This window comes from Vigna unguiculata, chromosome 3 (assembly GCF_037176805.1).
Source record: "Vigna unguiculata cultivar grain cowpea cultivar isolate G323 ecotype 2 chromosome 3, ASM3717680v1, whole genome shotgun sequence".
Classification (NCBI taxonomy): domain Eukaryota; kingdom Viridiplantae; phylum Streptophyta; class Magnoliopsida; order Fabales; family Fabaceae; genus Vigna; species Vigna unguiculata.
In genome coordinates, this window is record NC_140794.1 from 20,575,951 (window position 1) to 20,601,515 (window position 25,565).

Here is a 25,565-nt window from a genome sequence, read left to right on the forward strand (position 1 = left end):
AATCCATGCTAAGCTATCCGAGCTAGCTCGACTATCTACCGAGCTACCTAGGCTCCCTGTTAAGCTTTTCAAGGTGATCACTTGCTCCCCCGAACGATTTGGGCACTCCACTTCCTCCACTGACTTAATCAAATAATTTAGACTTCCCACCGAGCTAACTGAGCTAACCTCATGCTCAACCAAGCTCTCCACATGCTCCACTGAGCTCTCCAAGTCCCTTTTCGGGCTGTATAAGATCTTAACACACTCTTCCAAGCTTTTCAAGTTGTCCACACGTCTTGACGACCTCTCCATGCTACTGGACTAATTTATAACACTCAACCTTCTTGCCGACTTTTCCACTTGTTTGTGCTCATCCCCCGAGCTATATCCCATCATCAACAACACTACTTCTTCTTCTTCAACTTCTTCGACAAGATTGGTTGCCTCTTCTCTTTCAGATCGCACTGCTTTAATTTGCTTAGTGGACTCTTTCTCCACCACACCATTCCGAACAGATCCCACACTATTCCGAATAGATCCTGCACCGCCTTCACTGTCCACTCGTTTCAAACACCTTTTCTGCAGGATGCTCAACTCCAATTTGTACATCCGATTTTTCTTCTTTTCTACCCGGGCTGCTAGCCGACCGTGCTTGTCCTTCAAGTATAGTACCTGGTTCTTTATCAGAATCGAGTTTCCTTTCTCCAGTATCTGACCTTTGCTCAAAATGTTACTCTTCACCTCATGAACATAGTAGACATCCCTGATTTCTCCAACCCGTCCATCCTTCTGCATGTGTCGTATTGTTCCACGCCCTTTTATCACCATCTTGGAATCATCTCCACATGACACTAATCCGGCCTCCACCTTGGTGAGTTCGTTGAAGAAACTCTCATCTCCACACATGTGATTGCCTGCTCCCGTGTTCATATACCAGACCGAGTTTAAACAACCTGGACTAAGCTCGTCACCTAATGTCCTTTCCTTCACACGGCCTGAATGCCGCTCAGCTTTCGATTCACCGCTCTTGAGTTCGACATCTGAGTTTTGCATCATCATTAAAATCCCTATCTCTTCCTCGTCATCTTCCTCTGTGAGAAGATTTTTCTCATTTTTTTCCGATTGACAATATTTTGCTATATGACCGACCTTGCCACAGTTGTAGCAACTTGCCGATCTACATTCTCTTGCGTAGTGGCCATACTTGCCACACCTGAAACATTCCACTTCTGACTTGGACCAATCTCCTTCGCCCCTTTCTTGACCATGCCAATTTTGCTGCCTGGTCTGATCTGTGCTCTCTTCAACATCATCTCGGTCATGTCCACCTCGACCTCGGCCACCTCGTCCTCTGCCATGTCCTCTACCACCTCGTCCTCTGCCTCCAGGAACTCGACTCTAAGTATTCTGAGTTTCATCCAACTCAAGTTGAGACTTTAGTGTTTGATCACGCAATTCATGCTTCTTCCCTCTCCTTTGTTCATGTGCCTTCAATGACCCGACAAGTTCTTCCACTAAGAGAACTGACAGGTCCTTTGACTCCTTGATGGCGCATACAATGCTCTCAAAATCATGTGTCAATGACCTCAAGATTTTCTCCACAACCCGACTTGCTGGCTTGGCCTGTCCATTCCTGCCGAGTTGGTTGGCCACCTTCTCTACCCAAGTTATGTACTCAGTTACCTGCTTTTTATCTTCCATCTTCAGCCCTTCAAACTCTCCTCTAAGAGCTTGAAATCGAACTTGTCTGACCTGATCGTTCCCTCTGTATGCAACCTCTAGAATATCCCATGCTTCCTTTGAAGATGCAATGTTTGCAATCTTCTCGAAGCCTGACTCGTCCACAACATTGTACAAAAAATACAAAGCCGACTTGTCTTTCACTCGCGTCTTCTTCAACACGACAATTTGGGCCACTGTCTGATTTGCATCCTCCGCAGGTTCTTCGTATCCATTCTCCACTATATCCCAAATATCTTGGGATCCCAGAAGGGTCTTCATCTATAGACATCAATTATCATAATTGGTTTTCTTCGTCAACTGCGGCACCGTCATACCATTAACAACTTTAGCCATCTCTCACTCAGGTACACTCCTTTCCTCCTTTCTCACACTGTTTTCCTCTCTCTCTCTCTCACTCACTCGGTACTCAGAGCATAAAGCTCTGATACCATTTTGTTGGAAAAAACTCACACACACTCAAAGAATATGCAATGTAACTCATTGTGGTGTTTTTCAGTTATAGAGAATGGGCTATTATATAGACAATTACAAACCAAATATTAACAAACCAAATTAAATCTTAATTTAATCTAATCTTATCTAATAGCCTATATTATCAAACTAAATCTTAGATACTCCAACTAACTAAAATAACAACTAACTTAAATCTAATTCACCAAATATAAAATATCTTATCACTTTGCTAAATAAAAACAACTTCATAATCTAAAACATAATCTAAATATTATCTAACAAAATTAAAGATTATCTAACAAAATTAAAGATTATCCAATAAATGAGAGGTGCTTCTTCGTCGCGGTGGTCATGAATCGTGAAAGGGGTGGAGGAGATGCGCTCCTACAACTGCGATGTGGTGGTCGTCAATGAAAGGTGTGGGGGAATGTATGTTAAGAGATGGGTGGGGCAGTGTGAGCATTGAGTAGAGCAACAAAGGTGTGGTTTGCCTGAACTGAACTCGCGAGTGAGGAGGATGATGATCTCTCTCTGTCTACAGCTTCCACAACCAGTTGTGCGTGAATGTTAATAACTTATGGCAAACGTATGCGGGTTGCGACGGGTTGGCCTGCGCAGGCCCCAGGCTTACACAAGTCGAACTTTGATAGGCTATGAGCTTTAGTTCTCGGCCCGCCCTACACATTTTAGGCAGACTTGTAGACTGACCCGTTGAGTTAGAGTCTAATTGTCACCGCCAAAATTTAAAGAATACGAATGAACATTGTTGATTAAAAAGAGATTATGACATATATTGGGTAGTTGACAACTTTAACACAAATTAGGAAATTATGGGAGTTTTGTATCTTTTGAAATAGTAATTGTCATTTGAACGTTAGAAATAGAACATTGTAGACACTTTGTAAAGTAAAGTAAGAATATATGTTTTAAAACGTTTAGTTTTGTGATAACGTAACTTATGGTTATACAAAGTTGCTATGTATATTTTTAGTTATCTATCTAAAGTTTTTTTTTAGTCAGGCTTATATACCTATTTGGTCCACATTTTTGTAGTATTTGTTGTCGATGGTCCTAATTTTTTCATAATGTTTAAAATGATCCTCATTTTTGCAATTTGTGTTAAATTTGGTCCTTTTGTGTCATGACGTTTAAATGACTAATGAAGCACTGTACAAGTGACACTATTTTTATTACATCTTCCATTATGTGTATTACAGGAGGGGTAGTGTACAGTGAGCTGGATTATCTAGGTTTAAAGAAAGGAATTGAGGAAAAATGTAATTAGGGATTTAGGGAGAAGAATTTTCAATCTGAGATCTATGATCTTGTGGGGCTCGTTCAGGCACTTGGGGAAGATTGTGTTCAATTTCTTCGTTGGGCTCCTTCTTTCATGAAATAAGTACTTCTCAAGTGCTCTATTCTCCATGTACTCGTAAACCAGTGCTCTCAATTGACTTTCAAAGCAAAATCCATGTAGGCGAACTAGATTGAAATGATGAACTTTACCAATAGTACCCACTTTTTCCATAAATTGTTCATCAATTCTCTTCTCAGAACTCCCACGTAGAACCTAAGATCATTAGAGAATCCAATCATAACGGAAATCTCATGAATTAATCACTATAGAATAAAATATGAAAACAAAATAAATATTTCAGTTTAAATTCTACCTGTGAGGATGATAACTACAGTTCCTACAATTCCTAAAAAAGCAGTTATGGTGTTGATAGACATTGGACAACTCAAAATACCAGCTTATGATAGTGAGAAAAGTGTAACTATAGCTCACAATTTATGTTTTAAGAAGCTGCGTAATTTTTATATTAACTACTTCACCACCATTCAATGCATTTTGGTTAATTTCATAGATAGTTTCACCATAAATTTCACTTATAAAATGTTTGAAAGCTATGCTATGGTGTGAGGACAATAGATTGTGAAAGTTGTGGGAGTAGTTCACACTTCCTTTTTGTCATTTCATAGTGTGATGACTTCATTGAACATTTCTGTTCTCTAACACCACTTTTTATTTGTTGATTAACATTATTTACCCAATCACACGGATTTGCACAATTTCATTTCAGCATACGATACTAAAGCTACGAGAAATCTACCAAAAGTTAGTTTCAACTACGTTGATAACAAAAAATGGCTAATCCATCAATTGAAATTTTTGTATCTAGTTTTTGTGTCTTCATTTCTGTTCTTTTCACTCTTGTATCCAGTACTATATTAATAACAAAAACCAATTGTGTAGTTTGAATTTATTCGTTAACACCATTCTTAAGACTTATTTAACTTTTTAAGTTAGATGAGTAATAATATTGGCTGCACCAAATGAAGAAATTGAACACAATCTTCCCCCAAGTGCCTTAATGAGCCCCACAAAATCGCAGACTTCGGATTAAAAATTCTTCTCCCTAAATCCCTAATTACATTTTCCTCCAATTTCCTACTTTAAACCTAGATAATCCAGCTCATTATACACTACTTCTCCACGTAATACACATAACGGAAGACATAATGCAAACAGTGCCACCTGTAAAGTGCTCCATTAGTCATTTAAATGGCATGACACATAAGGACCAAATTAAACACAAATTGTAAAAATGAGGACCATTTTAAAATTTGGAAAAAATTAGGACCATCAGCAACAAACACTGCAAAAATGTGGACCAAATAGGTATTTAAGCCTTTTATTTAACTTTCTTCTATATTTTATGTCCACTTTTTTTTTATCAATTATAATATGTGAATTATTATTTTAAAAAAGTTTGGCCTATTCACTTTTTCATTTTTATAAGAAGTTAAAAATGATAAAATGTGTTTTTTAATATGTTTAGTTGGAGATAAAAATTATTTGTGTTAACATAAGTACAATAACAATTTGCTTAAATACAAATATTTACTGTGTTTCAAAAATATTTGTTTAAGAATACGTAAATATTAAAATCATAAATCGAATGTATTAAAACTGTTACGTAAAGAATTCATTTTCCACCAAAAACAAATTGTCATGTCTAGTAAAATAAAACATTCATTATTTTGTTTATTATGTATGATGAATAAAAAGGTTAGTTTTATGATTGTTAGTGGTATCTAAGTTGTTTGTTATTTACATATTGTTTATTATTGTTTGTGGGTATGGTATGTGAGTATGAAAAGGTAAGGTTTTGAATATAACTAACCGTGCAAATAGGAAAAATAATAGTAGTGTCAAACACACTAATAATAAAAATAAAAATAAACAACAACAATAATAATAATAATAATAATAATAATAATTTCAAACAAATATAAGTAATTTATCAAGAACCATTATATCGATTGTGATATTAACATATAGGAGAAAGAAGGGGCAATAGGACCAACAACCATTTTATTTAAATTATGTCTTAACATAATTTTTTTAATCTTGAGTTTATATTTTAAAGAATTAGTTTTAAATAATTAGTTTAATTTTTTTTCATTTACATTTACGTTGCATTTATTCAATTTTGGTCATTTTTTATTGGATGTTCAATTAGGTTATAATTTTCATCAATTTGATATTTTTGCTAATGATGTTTAAATAGTTAATATTTGTGAATAGTGCATGACACATGTTAGTTCCTTTATATATATATATATATATATATATATATATATATATATATATATATATATATATATATATAATTGTCATCGTGTCAAGTCAGCATCGTGCCACGTGTCAATTCATGATTGTGTCATTTCCTTTTGTTCATTTTAGTCTCTATATTCGTTATTTTTGTTTAACTAAGTCTATAAGAATGTCAAAGTTGTTCAAGCCAAACGGGTTGACCTGCCAACCCACTAGAAAAAGGACAGGCCGAGTTACATGTTTGAACCTGCCAACCCAAAAGAAACCGGCCTATCTGACCTGTCAACCCGCCAAGTCACAAGGCAGGCCAACCCGTTAGAACCCATAACCCGTCTCACGTTTTATATTTTCCCTTTCTTCATTAAATTTTCACTGAAAATATTTGAGTCAGCCTCAAAACAAGAGAGAAAACGAAACCTACCCTAGCCACCTTCGTTTTCTTCTACATGTGAGGCCATGACAACAGCACCTCCACCCATGGTTGCAACTTCCTTGCCTCACCATTAGCAACAAAGACAAAACCTACTGCATCCATCTTTATGTTCTTCTATTCTTGAGGCCACGACAACACCACCTCCACCCACGACTTCACCTTCCTCGTCTCGCTGTAAGCGTCGAAGTTAGACGTCATTGTCAGCATTGTTGCATCTTTTCTAGGATGCATAGTTGGTCAGGAGCTCCAATGGCCCTCTTCTCCATTATTGTTCAACCTTCTTCCTCCTCTTCAAATGGGTTTGGTTGTAGGTGTTTCAAGTGAAGGAGAAGACAATGATTAAGGCTAATGGTTGTCGAAATGTTGGGCGAAAGTTAGGGTTTCTGATTTTTGTGAATTGGGAACTAGGGTTTCTGATTTGGGAGTTTCAATTGGGATTTATGATTTTGGGTTTCTAATTTTGGAAATTGTATTTGGAATTTCCCATTTTGCACATGGCTTGTGAATTGGGATTTTTTATGTTGTGAATTGTGAATAAGGGTTTTCGATTGTACTGGGAATGACTGTGAATCTGATTTTTGGTTGCATTTTTGCACTATATCCTTTCTTTCTTCCATTGATTATGTCGTATCCTTTTTGCATCGTATCTTTTTTATTCTTCTAGATTCACAAAATGCTTCATTTCTCCAAGCCATGTCACAAAATAGAGGAGTAAAGGAAAAGAGGGGGAAGAGGGCGAGCCAGCATGCCATCCTATCTATTGCCGACATGGGTTCAGATTTTGGCCCGACCCGACCTGATTTTGGCGTGTCAAAAGCGGGTCGGGCTTAAACGGGTCGGGTTAACCCATTTTGACATCCTTAATTGAGTCCAACTTTTTGTTAAAATAGAATAATTTTGTTCCTTCCAAATTGAGACCAAATTTAATTTTTATATAAATATTATACTAATATTTATATTAAAATTGACATTTTTATTGATTATTTTTGAAATTCAATTATAAATTATTATATTTAATTATAAATTGAATATAATTCTTAGATTCAATTATTAAATAGAATATAATTATTTTAAATATTATTAGAATATAATTATTAAATGTTTTAGAAATATATATTAATATTTCTAAAATTGAATTTTAAATCTAAAACATTTAATATTTCTATTGTGTTTTAGATATTAAACTCTAAAAATGTTTTAAATATAAATGTCAATTTTTGAAATATTAGTATATTTTTCTGAAATATTTTTAATATTTCTAAGAGTTAAATATGTTTTTTGTCCCTTAACTTCAGTAAAAATTGAAATTAGTCCCTCTTCGAAACTTTTGTCCAATTTAGTCCCCAACTCTACAAAATGTGTGAATTTAGTCATTTTAACCAAAGTTTGTGAAGTTTATTTGACGTTTCAAATGTATTTCATGACAACATTTGAGTTGTTTATACCATTTGATGCACTTCCTCTTCGATAGTAACCGAGAAACATGTTTGAAACGTCAAATAAACTAAAAAAACTGGTTAAAAGGACTAAATCCATGCATTTCTAAAGTTGAGAGACTGATTTGGGTCAAAGTTTCGAAGAGAAACCAATTCCAATTTTAAGTAAAAGTTGAGGGACAAAAAGCATATTTAACTTTATTTTTAAATGTCAATTTTACAAAAGGACAAAATTGCTCAATTTTAACAAAATTTGGGACTAAATTGAACAAAAGAAAATGACACAACCACGAATCGAAACATGTCACGGTGCTGACTTGACACATGAGCAATTTTTTTAAATTAAAAAAATTAAAAAATTAGGAATTGAGACGTGGCATGTAACGTCCCATTTAATAAATAAACTTACTTAAATGACACGTCACGCATAAATAATACTGCGAGCAAAGGTTCGGAGTATAACTCACTCCTTAAGAATATCCTAGAATTTATAAAAGAAAATCCTGGGGCACACCACGATGTCAAATACACACTGGATACATAATCCAACAGTAATACAACTAAGATTTAAAAAAAGGTAATACATGGATCATAGCCATAAGAGAAAATCCACTAAGTGGGATCCAGCCCAGGCGGGCTAAGCAGCAGAGTTACCATTCCCCTGTTAATCGCGAGAACCTCTCGCATCTACTCACACCAATAAATTGATGATCATCGCAAAAGGAGAAGAACCACATATAAGGCAACCAAAAGAGCAAAAACGGTAAGCTAGAGTATAAAATAGTTTATCATATGAATACAAGCTATTTCACAGACCAATGAATATATGTCAACCAATCATGTTATGACTTGCAAACAATACACTAAAACTCAACTTGACTCATCCGGATACATATAATTTAGTCGGATTCAGCGGATGCTTGCACTTGTGGTGGATTTCCTTGCTCACCCCCGAGCTGCTCATCCCGGAGCCAAGTGTTATAAAGTTTCAACCCCTAGGCACAAGGTTAGCCCTTAATGAATCTCAGGCCTCTTGCTATTCTAACCACAAGAGTCAGTCCGCTCTAAGTGAGACTAACTGACTCCTTAGAGTGTCAGGATGCAACCTTACCTTGAATCCTTACCAAATTATATAGATGGGGCACCACCATGAACTCCCACTAACAGGGGTCATAGAATTACATCCCGACCACTGAAGAACCACCATGGGGTCTCACCTAGAGGCTCATGAAATTACGTACTGACTGGGCATATGCACCACCATGGGATCTCACCTAGAAGTCTCACCACCATGGGCTCATGCAATTGCCAACCATCCAAGAACATAGAAAATAACAAATATCACAGTACCCTCGCCCGACTCCTCGCTCAGGCTGAAGGGTCACCATTCCCCTGTTGATCGCGAGAACTCTCGCATCTGCTCACACCAATAAATTGATAATCATCACAAAAGGAGAAGAATCACATATAAGGCAACCAAAAGAGCAAAAACGGTAAGCTAGAGTATAAAATAGTTTATCATACGGATACATGTTATTTCACAGACCAATGAATATATGTCAACCAATCATGTTATGACTTGCAAACAATACACTAAGACTCAACTTGACTCATCCAGATACATATAATTTAGTCGGATTCAGCAGATGCTTGCACTTGTGGTGGATTTCCCTACTCACCCCCGAACTAAGTGTTATAAAGTTTCAACCCCTACGCACAAGGTTAACCCGTAATGAATCTCAGGCCTCTTGCTACTCTCACCACAAGAGTAAGTCCACTCTAAGTGAGACTAACTAACTCCTTAGAGTGTCAAGATGCAACCTTACCTTGAATCCTTACCAAATTATATAGATGGGGCACCACCATGAACTCCCACTAACAAGGGTCATGGAATTACGTCCTGACCACTAAAGCACCACTATGGGGTCTCACCTAGAGGCTCATGGAATTAAGTACTGACCACATACCAATCATACTCAATCAAACAAGTAATATTTTTCATGCATAGAAATCTCATGCCAGCCTTTATAATCAATCCTCCTTCATATGCCATATTGGATCCATTCCAACTCATCCTTCCCAAACCATGAATATAGAAGTGTATTTCGTACCGACACCATGTCACTTTGATAACCAACCATCCCAAATAAAATCACATGCCCAGATCATACCACACCTATCATTTACAACCCATACACCATACCATTCATGCATAATCATTCTCCTCATGCTTTTAACATAACAATTCAAATCAAGCAAATGCCAACCATCCAAGAACATAGAAAACAACAAATATCATAGTACCCTCGTTCAACTTCTCGCTCAGACTGAAGGGTCTCGCTCAGGCGAGCTCCTTTCGCCTAGACGAGGGCTCGACAATCTAGAACAATGGCAATTCACACTAGCTCGCTTAGGCGAGATCTCCTCGCTTGAGTGAGGCATTCTCTCGCTCAAAACAAAGATGACCCGCCTGAGTGACAGCTCGCGCAGAAGGTCTGGGCGAGCCTTTGCCAGTTCCGCTTAGGCAAGACTAGCTCGTTTAGGTGAGACTATCAATTCTCGCCACTATTCGTACCTGCAACAACCATACATTCATGTCCAAAACATAAAGCAAAGCACTTTTATGCAATCACAGTAGCACACACTTCATACCAACTCGAGATAGATAAAAAACCAACAACAAATTATAAAATACAAGAAACCGTAGCTTCCCTTACCTGGAATGAGCTAGTACATGACCTCGACACCAACCACGGAGCACAATAGCTCTAGGAATAGGCTTAGAAGTTGGAAAATAGTGGAACAAATCTTATGATTGTGCTCACTACAAAACCCTAATTGGAAAAACACGAGAATATACTAAGGGGAAAATGGTATGAGTCGGAGAGTAACTTACGTGGGGCAAGAATGAGCTTGAGCGAACTTGAAGGAGGCTGGAGATCAAACCCTATCAAAGCACAATTTTGGGTGAGGAGAGGAGAGCAAGGCGGCTTTTTTCTGAAAGTGTGTGTTAGGGCAGAATTAGTGTCTGATTTCCCTTTGGACCATCCCTATCCCCAACTGATTTTGGGGTAGCCCTTTAAAAAATAAGGGCAACAATGTAAGTAGGCCTTACATTCTCCCCAACAACTAAAATTTTCGACCTCGAAATTGGAAACTTACCAGGTAAAAAGATGCGGATGTGATCTCCTCATATCCTCCTCCAACACCCAAGTAGAGTCACATGTCCTCCGATCCCAGATGACCTTGACTAGACTGACGGGGTTTTCCTCGGCGTTCCTCAACTTTGTTATCCTCTAAAGCAACTAGGGGTACCTCCATAGTGAGATCTTCTCTGATTTGCACATCCTCAGCCTCCAACACATGAGACGGATCAAACACATATTTCCTCAACTACGTCACATGGAATACCGGATGGAGATTTGCCAACTGAGGAGACAAAGCAATCTTATAAGCCACTGGCCCAATCTTCCTCGAGATCTGATAAGGGCCAAGGAACTTAGGAGAAAGCTTCCTTGAGCGGAGAGCCCTTCCCACACCGGTGGTTTAGGTCACCCTTAAGAATACGTGATCTCCAGCCGCGAACTTCAAGGGTCTCTTCCTACGGTCTGCATAAGCCTTTTGTCTACTCTGTGAAGCCTGCATTCTATCTCTCACCAACCTCACTTTCTCAGTGGTCTGCTCCAACAACTCTGGCCCGACCAGTACTGCTTTCCCATCCTAATACCAACATAGAGGAGTCATACACTTCCTACCGTATAGAGCCTCATATGTCGCCATGCCAATGCTCACATGAAAGTTGTTGTTGTAGGTAAACTCTATCAAAGGTAGGACTTCATCCCAAGCACCCAGATGATCCAATACACACGTCCTCAACAAATCTTCAAGCGATTGAATCGTTCTCTCCGACTGACCATCGATTTAGGGATGATAATTGAACTCATGGTTAGTTTGCTTCCCAAAGCACTCTACAAAGTCTGCCAGAACCAGGAAGTGAAACACGGATCCCTATTGGATATTATACTCGAAGGCACTCCATGCAGCCTCACAATCTCCATAATGTATAGTTAAGCCAACTTGGCCATAAACATCCTAAAGTTCATTGCCAAGAAATGAGCACTTTTGGTCAATCTATGCACGATAACCCAGATGGTATCATGCCCCCTGAAGGTTTGTGGCAAATGGGTCACAAAGTCCATTGAGATGCTATCCCATTTCCACACTGGTATATTCAAGGGCTGTAGATTCCCGCCGGGTCTCTGATGCTCGACCTTCGCCTTTTGGCATGTCAAACAAGCTGATACGAATTGTGCAACATCATTCTTCATCCCCTGCCACCAGAAGGTTTCCTTGAGATCTTGATACATCTTAGTCATGCCAGGATGCAAGCTAAGACGGCTTTCCACTTATGCGTCATCTGGTACACACACCCTGCCTTGAAATCTCAATATACCATCATTACCCAAGGCAAAATCCCTCGCTTCATCTGATCTGAGCTATTCTCCCACCCTATTCAAGCTAGCATCTAACAACTGCCTCTCCCTAATTGAGTCCAAGAAGTCACTACATATAGTTAAGGTACTACACCTAATGGACTCGGATCCCAACTCCACCTGCAACTTCATATCCCTGAATTGCTCTAGTAGCTCCACCTCATTTATCATAAGATGTGCGGTGTGTACCGTCTTCCTACTGAAGGCATCAGCCACTACATTCACCTTCCCCTTATGGTACAGAAGCTCGAAGTCATAATCCTTTAGGAATTCCATCCATCGTCTCTGTCTCATGTTTAACTCCTTTTGATCAAATAAATACTTGAGACTCTTATGATCGCTGAATACCCGAAATTGAGCACCGTAGAGATAATGCCTCCAAATCTTCAGGGTAAATACTATATCTGCCAATTCCAGGTCATAAGTGGGGTAGTTTCTCTCATGCACCTTAAGTTGCCTTGAAGCATAAGCCACCGCCTTCTTTTCCTGCATCAACACACAACCCAGCCCCAAGTGAGAGGCATCATAATATACTTCAAAAGGTTTCCCAACATCCGGAATGACCAATATGGGAGCACTAGTCAACCTTCGCTTCAGCTCCTAAAGCTTTCCTCGCACTTATCCGTCTAGTTGAAAAGTTGGTCCTTCCGAGTAAGTTGTGTCAGAGGCGTCACTATCTTGGAGAATCCTTCTATGAATCTCCTATAGTAGCCAGCTAACCCCACAAAGCTCCTGATCTCAATTGCTGACTTGGAACTTTCCCACTTAACCACTGCATCAACCTTTACTAGATCCATTGCAATGCCTTGTGCAGATATTACATGGCCTAAGAATTGCACTTCATCCATCCAGAATTCACATTTGGATAACTTAGCGTACAATTGCTTCTCCCTTAGAACACTAAGTACCAACCTCAAGTGTTCTGCATGCTCCACCTGAATTCAGGAATAGATGAGAATGCCGTCTATGAAGACTATGATAAACTTATCGAAGAAGGGCCTAAAAATTTTGTTCATGTAGTCCATGAACACTACCGAAGCATTGTTCACATCAAAAGGCATAACCACATACTCGTAGTGTCTATACCGAGACCTGAAGGCCGTCTTCTACACATCATTTGCCTTCACTAAAATCTGATGGTATCTTGACCACAAATCAATCTTTGAGAACACAAATGACCCATGCAATAGATCCATTGCAATGCCTTGTGCAGATATCACATGGCCTAAGAATTGCACTTCATCCATCTAGAATTCACATCTGGATAACTTAGCGTACAATTGCTTCTCCCTCAGAATACTAAGTACCAACCTCAGGTGTTTTGCATGCTCCTCCTGAGTTCAGGAATAGATGAGAATGTCGTCAATGAAGACTATGACAAACTTATCGAAGAAGGGGCTAAAAATTCTGTTCATGTAGTCCATGAACACTACCGAAGCATTGTTCACATCAAAAGGCATAACCACATACTCGTAGTATCTATACCGAGACCTGAAGGTCGTCTTCTACACATCATTTGCCTTCACTAAAATCTGATGGTATCTTGACCGCAAATCAATCTTCGAGAACACGAATGACCCATGCAACTGATCTATCAAGTCATCAATTCTCAGGAAAGGATACTTGTTCTTGATCGTTATCTTGTTCAGTTGCCTGTAGTCCATACATAAGCGCGAACTTCCATCCTTTTTCTTCACCAACAACACTGGTGCGCCCCAAGGCGAAGTACTGGGTCTTATGAATTGCTTTCCCAATAACTCCTTTATCTACTTCTTAAGTTCCACCAACTCTGCTAGAGCCATACGGTATGGAACCATCGACACTGGCCCGATCCCAGGCACCAAATCAATCGAGAACTCCACTTCCCTACTGGGAGGCAACCTTGCTACTTCATCTGGGAACACGTCTTCAAATTCTTGCACTATTGGTATGACGGACTTCATCTCCTCTCCCTCCACCTCTAGATGTGTGAAGATCATGAAACACTGAGCACTGTCATGTAGCTCCTTCATAACCCCGTGAGATGATAACAACTTAGGTTCCTCTGAGCTGGGAAATAACAACTTCTTCTCTCGGCAGTATATAAGGATGTGATTGGCAGAGAGCCAATCCCATCCTAGGATCACCTCAAACTCTTGTAGAGGTAGGCAGATCAGATTCACTTTATACTTGCGCCCCTCTACCTCCACCAGAAACTTAGCGCATAAGGACGATGTCCTGACCAAACCCGACGCCGGAGTAGATACCACAAGTTCACACTGTAGCTCACACATTGACAGACCCAACCTTTTCACGCATTTATCTGACACAAAGGAGTGTGTCGCTCTAGAATCATACAATACACAACAGTCCTTTCCAACTATCACACAATGACCCAGAACAAGGCTACCTGACCCTGTAGCCTCTGCTCCCGTCATGGCATACACTTTGCCCGTCGCCTGAGGCCTGTTGCCTCTGTTCCTCTGCGGATTCTACGCAGGAGTCTGAAATGGAGGGCGTGTCACTGCCCTAACAAGAGTGGGACAGTCTTTCCCAAAGTGGTCTTCCATGCCACAGTTGTTGCACCTGCGATAGCCCTCCATGCGTGGACAGATGTTCCTCAGATGAGGGCCTCCACATATGAAACACTACGCTCGACCCTGTTGGGGAGGAAAGCTCCTAGACCCCTAGGGTTGGTAGTGGGGCTTATCATATGGTCTCTTCCGCTCCTTATGCCTCGGTTTGGACCCAAATGGTCCGCCAATCTTCTGATGCTGTGGACGATGACCCTCTACTTCCTGCTTCATCTTCTCCGTCACTCTAGCCTTCTCCACCAGGGCGGCAAAATCCTGTATGGATAATGGGGCCACCATCAAACGGATATCACCGCTAAGGCCATTCTCGAACTTCCTGCATCACCACTCCTTATCAAACGGCATGGTGTAGAAACGATTGAGATGCTTGAACTTCTCAACATACTTTATTATAGACTTCCCTCCCTTGGTGAGCTGGAGGAACTCCACCTCCTTAGCATACCAGATGCTGTCTAGGAAATATTCAAAGAGGAATTTCTTCCTGAATGCCTCCCAAGTCACAGGCTCGTCTCTCTCCTCCATGATGGATTTGATGTTGATCCACCAATGTTCAGCTTCTCCAGTGAGCATATATATCGTAAATGCCAGTCTATTATCTGTCAGACACATTTTTGCATCAAAGATTCTCTCGATGTCCTTTAGCCATTTGTCTGCAGCGTTAGGACTCATCTTGCCTCCAAACTTCACTGGGTGGTGTTTCAGAAAGTCCTCCAAGCTCCACTCCCTAACTGCAGGTCGTGGCTCAAGACCAAAGGTGGGAGCAGCCGTTTTGTTTTCCTCGAGCTGGCGCAGGGCTTCCATATGCTGCTTGTAGGCATCCTCAGCAGCCACCCTAGCAGACTCTATCTGTTGTATCACCAGCTACTATTGCTCGAGCGACGTTGCATGTCGCTGCATAGATGCTTCATGTTGCTACATCATCGTCGTGCTCTGTTGTGTCATTGTCGCCACCATGGCTTCTACGGCTCTGGCAATATCAGGTACATCGCCTTGCGAAGATTGAGAGTTCCTACGAGGAGGTGCTGTGATTCACTGGCACACAGGAAACCAATTGTCAGATTGATAAGATAGGTAAATTAACTAAAGAATCTAGAAAGACACCACGAAAGCTAAGCGGACACCCAAGTCTACAGACCTAAGGAATGACCGCTTTGATACCATAAATGTAACGCCCCATTCAATAAATAAACTTACTTAAATGAGACGTCTCGCATAAACAATACTGCAAGCAAAGGTTCGTAGTATAACTCACTCATTAAGAATATCATAGAATTTATAAAAGAAAATCCTGGGGCACACCACGATGTCAAATACACACTGGATACACAATCCAACAGTAATACAACTAAGATTTAAAACAAGGTAATACATGGGCCATAGCCCTAAGAGAAAATCCACTAAGTGGGATCCAGCCCAGGCGGGCTAAGCAGCAGAGTCACCATTCCCCTGTTGATCGCGAAAACCTCTCGCATCTGCTCACACCAATAAATTGATGATCATCGCAAAAGGAGAAGAACCACATATAAGGCAACCAAAAGAGCAAAAACGGTAAGCTAGAGTATAAAATAGTTTATCATACAGATACATGCTATTTCACATACCAATGAATATATGTCAACCAATCATGTTATGACTTGTAAACAATACACTAAAACTCAACTTGACTCATCCGGATACATATATTTTAGTCGGATTCAGCGGATGCTTGCACTTGTGGTGGATTTCCTTGCTCACCCCCGAGTTGCTCACCCCGGAGCCAAGTGTTATAAAGTTTCAACCCCTAGGCACAAGGTTAGCCCTTAATGAATCTCATGCCTCTTGCTATTCTGACCACAAGAGTCAGTCTGCTCTAAGTGAGACTAACTGACACCTTAGAGTGTCAGGATGCAACCTTACCTTGAATCCTTACCAAATTATATAGATGGGGCACCACCATGAACTCCCACTAACAAGGGTCATGGAATTACGTCCCGACCACTGAAGAACCACCATGGGGTCTCACCTAGAGGCTCATGGAATTACGTACTGACTGGGCATATACACCACCATGGGGTCTCACCACCATGGGCTTATGCAATTGCCTACCATCCAAGAACATAGAAAACAACAAATATCACAGTACCCTTGCCCGACTCCTCGCTCAGGCTGAAGGGTCTCGCTCAGGCGAGAGGGACTCTCGCTCAGGCGAGCTCCCTTTGCCTAGGCGAGGACTCGACAATCTGAAGTAGTGGCCATTCACACTAGCTCGCTTAGGAAGGATCTCCTTGCCATAGCGAGGCATTCTATCGCTCAAAACAAAGATGACCCGCTTGAGTGATAGCTCGCGCAGAAGGTCTAGGCGAGCCTCTGCCAATCTCGCTTAGGCGAGACTAGCACGCTTGGGCGAGACTATCAGTTCTCGCCATTGTTCATACCTGCAGCAGCCATACATTCATGTCCATTTTTATGCAATCACAGTAGCACACACTTCATACCAACTCTAGATAGATAAAAAACTTGCAACAAATTATAAAATACAAGAAACCTTTGCTTCCCTTACCTGGAATGAGCTAGTACAGGACCTCAAAACCAACCACGGAGCACAGCAGCTCTAAGAATAGGCTTAGAAGCTGGAAAATAGTGGAATAGATCTTAAGATTGAGCTCACTACGAAACCCTAACTGGAAAAACACGAGGATATACTAAGGGAAAAGTGGTATGAGTCGGAGAGTAACTTACATGAGGCAAGAATGAGCTTGAGCGAACTTGAAGGGGGCTGGAGATCAAACCCTAACAGAGCACAGTTTTGGGTGAAGAGAGGAGAGCAAGGCGATTGTTTTCTGAAAGTGAGAAGAGAATATTGTGTTAGGGCAGACTTAGGGTCTGATTTCCCTTTGGGTCAGCCCTAGGCCCAACTGATTTTGGAGTAATCCTTTAAAAAAATAAGGACAACAATGTAAATGGGCCTTACATGGCATGCACTATTCACAAATGTTAATTATTTAAACATTGTTAGTAAAAAAAGACCAAATTGATCAAAACTAATCAAAATTGAACAAAATTAAGACCTAAGTGAATAATTTTCTAAATTAAGACGAAAATAATTTTCTAAATCAATAAGTGAGTCTTGAGATTTTTGGACCTGATAATATTTTACTGATTGACCCACTTGTTTCACTACAAGAATGTAGTCAATTTGCGTCGGTGAAAACAGAACGCAATAACGCAAAAGCCTACGCAAATAGCAAGATGACTTCAGTCTAGCAACGGTGCCTTGCACCACGCCGATAACACTGATGCAAAGCCTTTTTTGCGTCAATTGAATGGGGACCAAGAGTTAGGGATGTCAACGAGACAGGTAGGGTACGGATAGTAGCTCCCCCGTACCCTACCCGTTGGATAAATATTCATCCCATATCCGTACTCATATCTATGCGGATATCTGTTATACGGGTACCTGCATATTTTTTTAATATCCATGGATATCTATGCATGACATGAATATAATGATATTTTACTCAAAAAAATAAAAGCAAAAGGAAACCATCACTAAATAACAAATAATAGAAACTCAAACAACAAATAAATATCTAATTGAAGAAGATATCTAGAAGCTAGGGAAAGTTTCTTGTTCTTCTGAAACTATAAAACCATAAATAAACTAGATAAAAAAATGAAAATACAACATAATCACAATGCAAGGAAACAATCTTATAACATAAGTTCAAACCAAAACGCTAATTCCACCCGAAGTTCATAAACTGGTCAACATATTATTGCAGAAGAATGTCCACTGTTATGGAGAATTGTTGGCCAACTTTGATAAACGCGGGACCTAATCTCATAATGCTCTCCTTCAGCCACTTGGTAATAGTCTTTCACCTTAAGGTTTTCTTTTGCTCCGTCATTTCTCCTGTAAATAATGTATTTTGCATCAAATAAAAAATTAATGGTAACATATTTGAGATTCCTCAAATCAATAAAAAGCACTTCAGAATTTATATCTTAACCGATTTATGTGTTGTTGCTAAAAACGGTTTCCAAACAGGAAAATTTGATAAATATCATAGATTCATAACTAAAACCCAACATTCTTGTAACACCCCATTTAATTAATAAACATAATTAAAATAAAGCGTCACACAATAAGATATAACAACGCAGTCCTGGAGTTTAAACTTAACTCCTTACAGTTATCCAAAACACACCACGATGCCAAAACTAAACCGATACAAAGTTCAACAGGGACAAAATAGGAAATTGAGAGTTAAGTTGGTACATGGGTCATAGCCCAAAAAGAAAACCCAAAGTAGAAGATCCAGATAACTAAGCAGCGAAACCATCACCTCCCTGATGACCACGGGTGTTCCTCGCATCTGCTCACATCAACAAGTTGATGATAATCGCAAAAGAGAGAACCACACATACAAAACACACAACAAACAACAAAAGGGTAAGCTAGAGTAGAAATCAATTTATCATGCAGTCACATACTATCACCAAATCCAAAAAATATTTGTAAATCATCCAACATGTTATGACTTTCTCAAGCAATACACTAGACTCTAACTCGACTCATCCGGATACATATAATCTGGTCGGATTCAACGGATGCTTGCAATTGTGGTGGATACCTCTACTCACCCCGAGCTGCTCACCTCCGAGCTATGTGTTACAAGTGTTACAATGAATCAATTCCCCCACGCACAAGGCTAGCCCTTAATGGGTTTTGGGCCTCCTACTACTCTCACCACAAGAGTCAGTTCGCTCTAGGTGAGACTAACTGACTCTATAGAGTGTCAGGATGCAATCCTTACCTTGAATCCTTACTAAATTATATAGATGGGGCACCACCATGGACACCCACTAACAGGGGCCATGGAATTACGTCCCGACCATTGAAGCACGACCCTATAGTCTCACCTAGAGACTCCAAGGAATTACGCACTGACACATACCAAATATCTTCATGCAACCAAATAACAATAATCATGCATTTGAACCTCGTGTCAACATTTGTAACCACATCCCATTCGTATTCCATGTTGAACCATGCCATCTCATTCACGAATTTCATGAGTATAGAGTCTCATCCCATACTAATACCATTGCCATTGCAATAACATCCATCTCATTCACTTTACATGCTAAGGTCACACCAATATATCAATTCAATTCATACCCCATATAATCCATGCCATTTCTCATACTTCATACTTAGAACACATCAATCAATCAACCAAACACTTTATAGCACCCAAGTGGAGAAAACAACGAGGCCCACAACGCATCTCGCTCAAGCCAGAAGCCCTCGCTCAGGCGAGAGAAGTTCCCTCGCTTAAGCGACATGCCTTCGCTTAGGCGAGATCGCGATAGAGGCCCTGGGAGGTTTTCGCGCACTCGCTTAGGTGAGTCCTCCCTCGCCTGAGCGACCCCACTCCTCGCCCAAAGGTTAGGTCCCTCGCTTAGGCTGCACTGCAGCGACACACCTTGAGCTCCCACGCGTTCTCGCTTAGGCGAGCGTCTCTCGCCTGAGCGAGATAGTACCTCGCTCAAACTAAGACCCTCCACCTAAGCGAGAGCTTGAGCAAGAGCTAGGGTTTGTCCTCTACAAGTCTCGCGTAGGCGAGATAGGGTCGCTTGGGTGAGAATAACAGGTCTCGCCACTGTTCATCTTGCGACAACTATGATTTTAATACCCAAACAATAGTATCAATACGCACATGCATTCACAGTAGCATACAAGCTCAGAAATCACGGAACAAAGACAAAATCAACATCAATCACATCAAATAGAAGGTTTCTAGCTTCCCTTACCTGGAAAGGAGCTAATACAGTACCCCCGACACCAACCACGAAACACAGCATCTCAAGGAAGAGGCTTGGAACTGGAAAACAGTGGGACAGAAGGATAATAGGGTTATTATTGCAAACCCTAATGGAAATCTTGAAAACCAACTCGAAAAAGAAAAGTAAGGTTTGAAGACCAACTTACGTGAGATGGAGTGAACTCTTGAGCTAGCACGAACGAGCGGAAACTAAACCCTAGCAGAGCTCTGTTCTAGGGGCAAGGGAAGGATAACGACTGTTTTTTTGAAAGTGATGAGAGACAAGTGAGTTAGGGCAGACTTAGGTTTGTTTTCCCCTTTGGGTCAGCCCTAAGACCCAATAGTTTGGGGCAGCCTTTAAATAAAAAGGTAGAATGAAAAGTGGGCTTTACAATTCTTGTAGTGTTTATTGGACCAAGAGTGTCCAGACGGTCCAATACTTGCTATATTCTTTCTCTTTGTATATATATTCATGGTAAGTTGGATCCATTCACTTGTTTTGGTATCTCTTCCTATCTTGGCACATTTAAGTAAAGGGAATTATACAATTGGGTTTACTATTGAATAAAGACAGAAGAAAGATGCTTTCTTGCGCATTTCAAGTGCCTGAGGTATTCTTCTTCTGTTGTTTTATGGACACAGCAAGTAGCGTCTTTAATTACCTTCACAAAAGAACGAAACATCTACTCGAAAGATTAACATATTAATATTTTAATTATATTTTTTATTAATTTAAGATATCAATAAGCTATTATATTATTAAAATATAGGTTGTCAAGTATTTTTCTTTTGTTTTTGAGAGCCTCGTATTAAAATTCATATTTTTAACAGAAAGTGTAACTCAAATATAAGATACATTGTAATTATCTCAATAGCGTTTTAATATCTTTTATTACATGTACATAATAAATCAAGAAATAGAAGGCCGGCTGGTTTTAAAATATTATCAACGCAGCATACTAGCATTGACTAAATTGTTATATTATAATTTAGTATATTTTAACCTTATATATTAGTGGTGCTTGTATTGTTTTTAAGATAATTTACCACCTTGCTCATGCTCCATGTGTCCAAATGAAAAGACTAGTTGATAATAGTGACATTGAAATAAGTCAAAAAAACCGTATGCTTAATGATTGATGATTAGTAATTAATTAGTAAATTTGCAAGTGATGAATATTAATATGCTATGAATAGAGGGGAGTGATGAGTGAGAATTGAAAGCATGGAAAAAATGGAGTTAATATCGAGAGAAACCATCAAACCCTCGACACCAACTCCTCCACACCTCAAAATCTATCCACTCTGTTTCATCGACCACATCGTTTTCCGCAACTACATCCCAATACTTCTGTTCTACTCTGCAAACCACCATTCCAAGAACCACCAAGCTTCCAAAATCTCAACCCTCAAAAAATCCTTATCCCATGTTCTTTCACGATACTACCCCTTCGCGGGGAACCTCAGAGACCAACTTTCCATCGAATGCAACGACCAAGGTGTGTCCTTTCTCGTCACCACCTTCACATGCAACCTTTCATCGATCCTCCACAAGCCCAACCATCAAACGTTCCACCCTCTCTTCCCAGATCAACTACAGTGGAACCCCATGGAAACACCTTCTTCACCCATTCTAGCCATTCAGATAAACTGTTTCGCATGCGGAGGAATCGCCATAAGCGTCTGCATGTGTCACAAAGTTGCCGACGCCGCCACACTCTGCAACTTCATCAATGACTGGGCAACATTCACCCGCCATAGCCAAAACCAAGAACAAGAACAACCAGAGTTGTTGTCATCGTTACCCTTCCCAGTTCCCGGGGCTTCATTTTTTCCGCAAGAAAACTTGCCCGTTTTCCCGGAAGCCGCGTTCGTGAAAAACGACACCGTTTGTCGAAGGTTCGTGTTCGAGGCTGCTAAGATCGAGTCGCTCAAAGCCATGGTGTCCTCCTCCGGCAACGTGCAAAACCCCACGCGTGTGGAAGTTGTGAGCGCGTTGATCTACAAGCGCGCGGTTTCATCGCTAGGGTTAACTTTCGAAACGACGGCGTTCCGCACCGCCGTGAACCTCCGCAACAGAACGGTTCCTCCGCTTCCTGGGAAAAGCTTGGGGAACCTGGTGTGGTTCCTCTTCGTCACCAACCCGGGGGAAGAGGCGGAGCTGCAGGAGTTGGTGGCGAAAATGAAAGACGGGTTGAGCGAGTTCTGTGAGACGTGTGGGAAGAAGTTTGGAGGGAAGAAGAAGGATTTGCGGTTCATCACGGAGTGTCTGAAGCAGGCTACTAGCACTAGGGTTCCGGAGGGTGGGAGTTTGGTGTGTTGCGCGAGTTGGTGTAGGTTTCCGATGTACGAAGCGGATTTTGGGTGGGGGAAACCGTCGTGGGTCACCACTAGCGAGTGTCCGGTGAAGAATAGCGTTGTTTTGATGGATACGAGAGACGGTGAAGGGATCGAAGCGCTTGTGAACATGGAGGAGCATGACATGGCCAAGTTCGAGCGTGACATCCACCTTCTTCAATATGCTTCTCTTAATCCATTAGTTCAACATGGTAGCTAAGAAACCCAAATTTATTCACATATTGTGTATTGCGCCAACTCAAATCAAATATATGCATTTGAAAAAAAAATAAAAATTGAAAGCTTTTGCCTTTTATGCCTTTCTCTCTTTAGAGGTTAAGAATTGGAGGGGGGGAGAAGAATATTAATACATGTTCTTATAAGGGTTTTTTTGTATTTAGGGATTCTTTTAAATTCAAATTTGTAAAAATAGGTTCGTTGAATTTTTTTTTCAAAATAGGGTTAAGTCGTCGTCTTTCACTGTGCTAGTTTTTTTTTTTTTTTCCAGAAAGTGAAACCGTGTTCTCAGAAGCCAGTTTCCATTTATTTTAAAAGTGAAGTCGTCCTTGGGCCTGACGACTTCACTTTTTGGTTTTTTTTTTTTTTTTTAACATTCAACTTTATATAAATTTTTTTAATTATATATTATTTAGTTTTTTTTTTTAAATATTTGTTTACAGTATACTATAGGATCAAATAAAAAATATATATATATATGTATGAAGTCAAATTATAAAGAATTTTGTAATTATAAATATATTTTTATTAATAATTTGTTAATAAATTGGTAATAAGTATTTGTAGATACATTATATTAATTCCTTCCGTAAGAAGTAGAAGTAAGTATGTAATTAAATATCCATATATTCCCATATATTTATTAAAAATATCTTCTTAATTAGTACTGTTAAGATGTTTTTTTTCATCTCTACCTATACCAAATAAATGATTAAAATATGTTCTATCCTATATTGCCTCTTGCTTAAACTCTAAGGACTTATTCAATGAAAAGAAAAAGAACAGGTATTTTGACAAACTATCTTAAACAATTATTTATTGAACTTTTTTGATATGCAAAATATAAATAAAATTTTTGAAATAAAATAATAATATGCATCGTTGCATTGATTGTATAAAATAACAAAAAGTTGTCGACCCCACACACTCGAAAATAAATAATATATAATTAAGAAAATATATATAAAGCTGAATGTAAAAAAAAAAAAAGATCAAAAAGTGAAGTCGTCAGGTCCAAGGACGACTTCACTTTTAAAATAAATGGAAACCGGCTTCTGAGAGCACGGTTTCGCTTTCTGAAAAGAAGAAGAAGAAGAAATCGGCACGGTGGAGGACGACTTCACCTTTAATGTCATCCTCCACCACGACGACTTGACCCTATTTTGAAAAAAAAATTCAACGGACCCATTTTTACAAATTTGAATTTAAAAGAACCCTTAAATACAAAATAACCTCTTATAAGCCCAGATCGACCCTGTAAAACCTACGGTTTTCATCTTCTCGTATCCGATTTGGGATGGGAAAGTATCGTTATTGGAGAGATGATTAATTCAAAATGATAGCTAATATTTTTAGCTTGGGTAGTCATCTATTTATATTATTCTAGTTCGTGTAACGTATGATCAAGAAAAGCCCAATATGGCTTAATCATGGTTTTTGCCTTGCTTAATTACGTGATTTGGAGATGATTCTCCATTGAGATGCTGAGAGTATGATGGTGGACCATGTGTCAAGAGTGAGGCAAAAACCATTTTGACAATTTTTTTTTTACACGGCTCATGTGATTTTTTCTAATGAATTTTGAATATTCTTTCAAAAATGATGTTTTAATTCACTTTTGACACTGATAACGTATTCACTTACTTTCCTTTTTCCATTTTTCTTTTCATTTTTTTCTTTGGAAGTGTCACACACGTGTGGAGGAAAGGAGGCAAAACTTTAAGTTTTGGTAGACGAAAGACAAACTTCAAAAGTTCAAATCTTTGGCAAAGAGAATCGACTTAAGCGAACAGAGAAGCAAGGCATAAGGTTTGTGTTCTCCATGATAATCGGTGATATTTTAGTATGTTTGTGTATTTGATCTGTTCTTGCAATCACAGATAGTTCGTTTTCATTCAAACATCGTAGGACATTTGTCACTTTGTACTTGGTTCTTTCGTGGGTGGGGTGTAGGCTTCTTCCATTCCGTCATTCGTGTTGGTTAAGATATTGTACGCCATTCGGTCTTTTGTAAATGTTAATTTTGTTTTTGCGTGTTCATGGAGAAGACTACAAAATAAGGAGTAAAGGACTTGAAATTGGTAAATACAGTGAGGAGAACAAGATAATTACAATGAACTAACTGATTATGAAGAACAAAATAGTGGATTAGATTCGCTCTTTATTGAACAAACTACCACACCAGCTATCACACACAAGTGGAGACTCATGTGCAAATAACTGGGGAGTTGCGTTGGAGTTTTTGTACAATTTTTGAACAGGTTGGAAATTAACACACACCACGTTCAATGTACATAAAATGGACCACACTAATTATAAGAAATTACTTGGAGTTATTAAGAAGAACAAAATAGTGGATTGGATTCAGCCAATGGCGCATCAGTGAGTCAGGCGGGAGGGGCCATGGCCCCCCCAAATGTTTTTTATTTTTTTTTCAATTATATATATT

General features: G+C 39.5%; 2 protein-coding genes and 1 pseudogene across 2 annotated transcripts; 1 reads left to right on the forward strand and 2 right to left on the reverse strand.

Annotated features, from left to right (window-relative positions):
• Positions 1–303: 303 nt before the first annotated feature.
• On the reverse strand, positions 304–2,058 carry LOC146887571 (uncharacterized; annotated as a pseudogene).
• Positions 2,059–13,928: 11,870 nt separating this feature from the next.
• On the reverse strand, positions 13,929–14,579 carry LOC114175132 (uncharacterized). The gene has a single exon (XM_028059901.1). It carries the CDS (start codon positions 14,577–14,579, stop codon positions 13,929–13,931), a length of 651 nt encoding a protein of 216 aa, XP_027915702.1.
• A 7,123-nt stretch (positions 14,580–21,702) lies between these two features.
• LOC114179071 (akuammiline synthase 1-like) lies at positions 21,703–23,193 on the forward strand. The gene has a single exon (XM_028065275.2). The coding sequence runs from the start codon at positions 21,768–21,770 to the stop codon at positions 23,097–23,099; it is 1,332 nt and encodes a 443-aa protein (XP_027921076.1). The 5' UTR covers positions 21,703–21,767; the 3' UTR covers positions 23,100–23,193.
• The last annotated feature ends 2,372 nt before the right edge of the window (positions 23,194–25,565 follow it).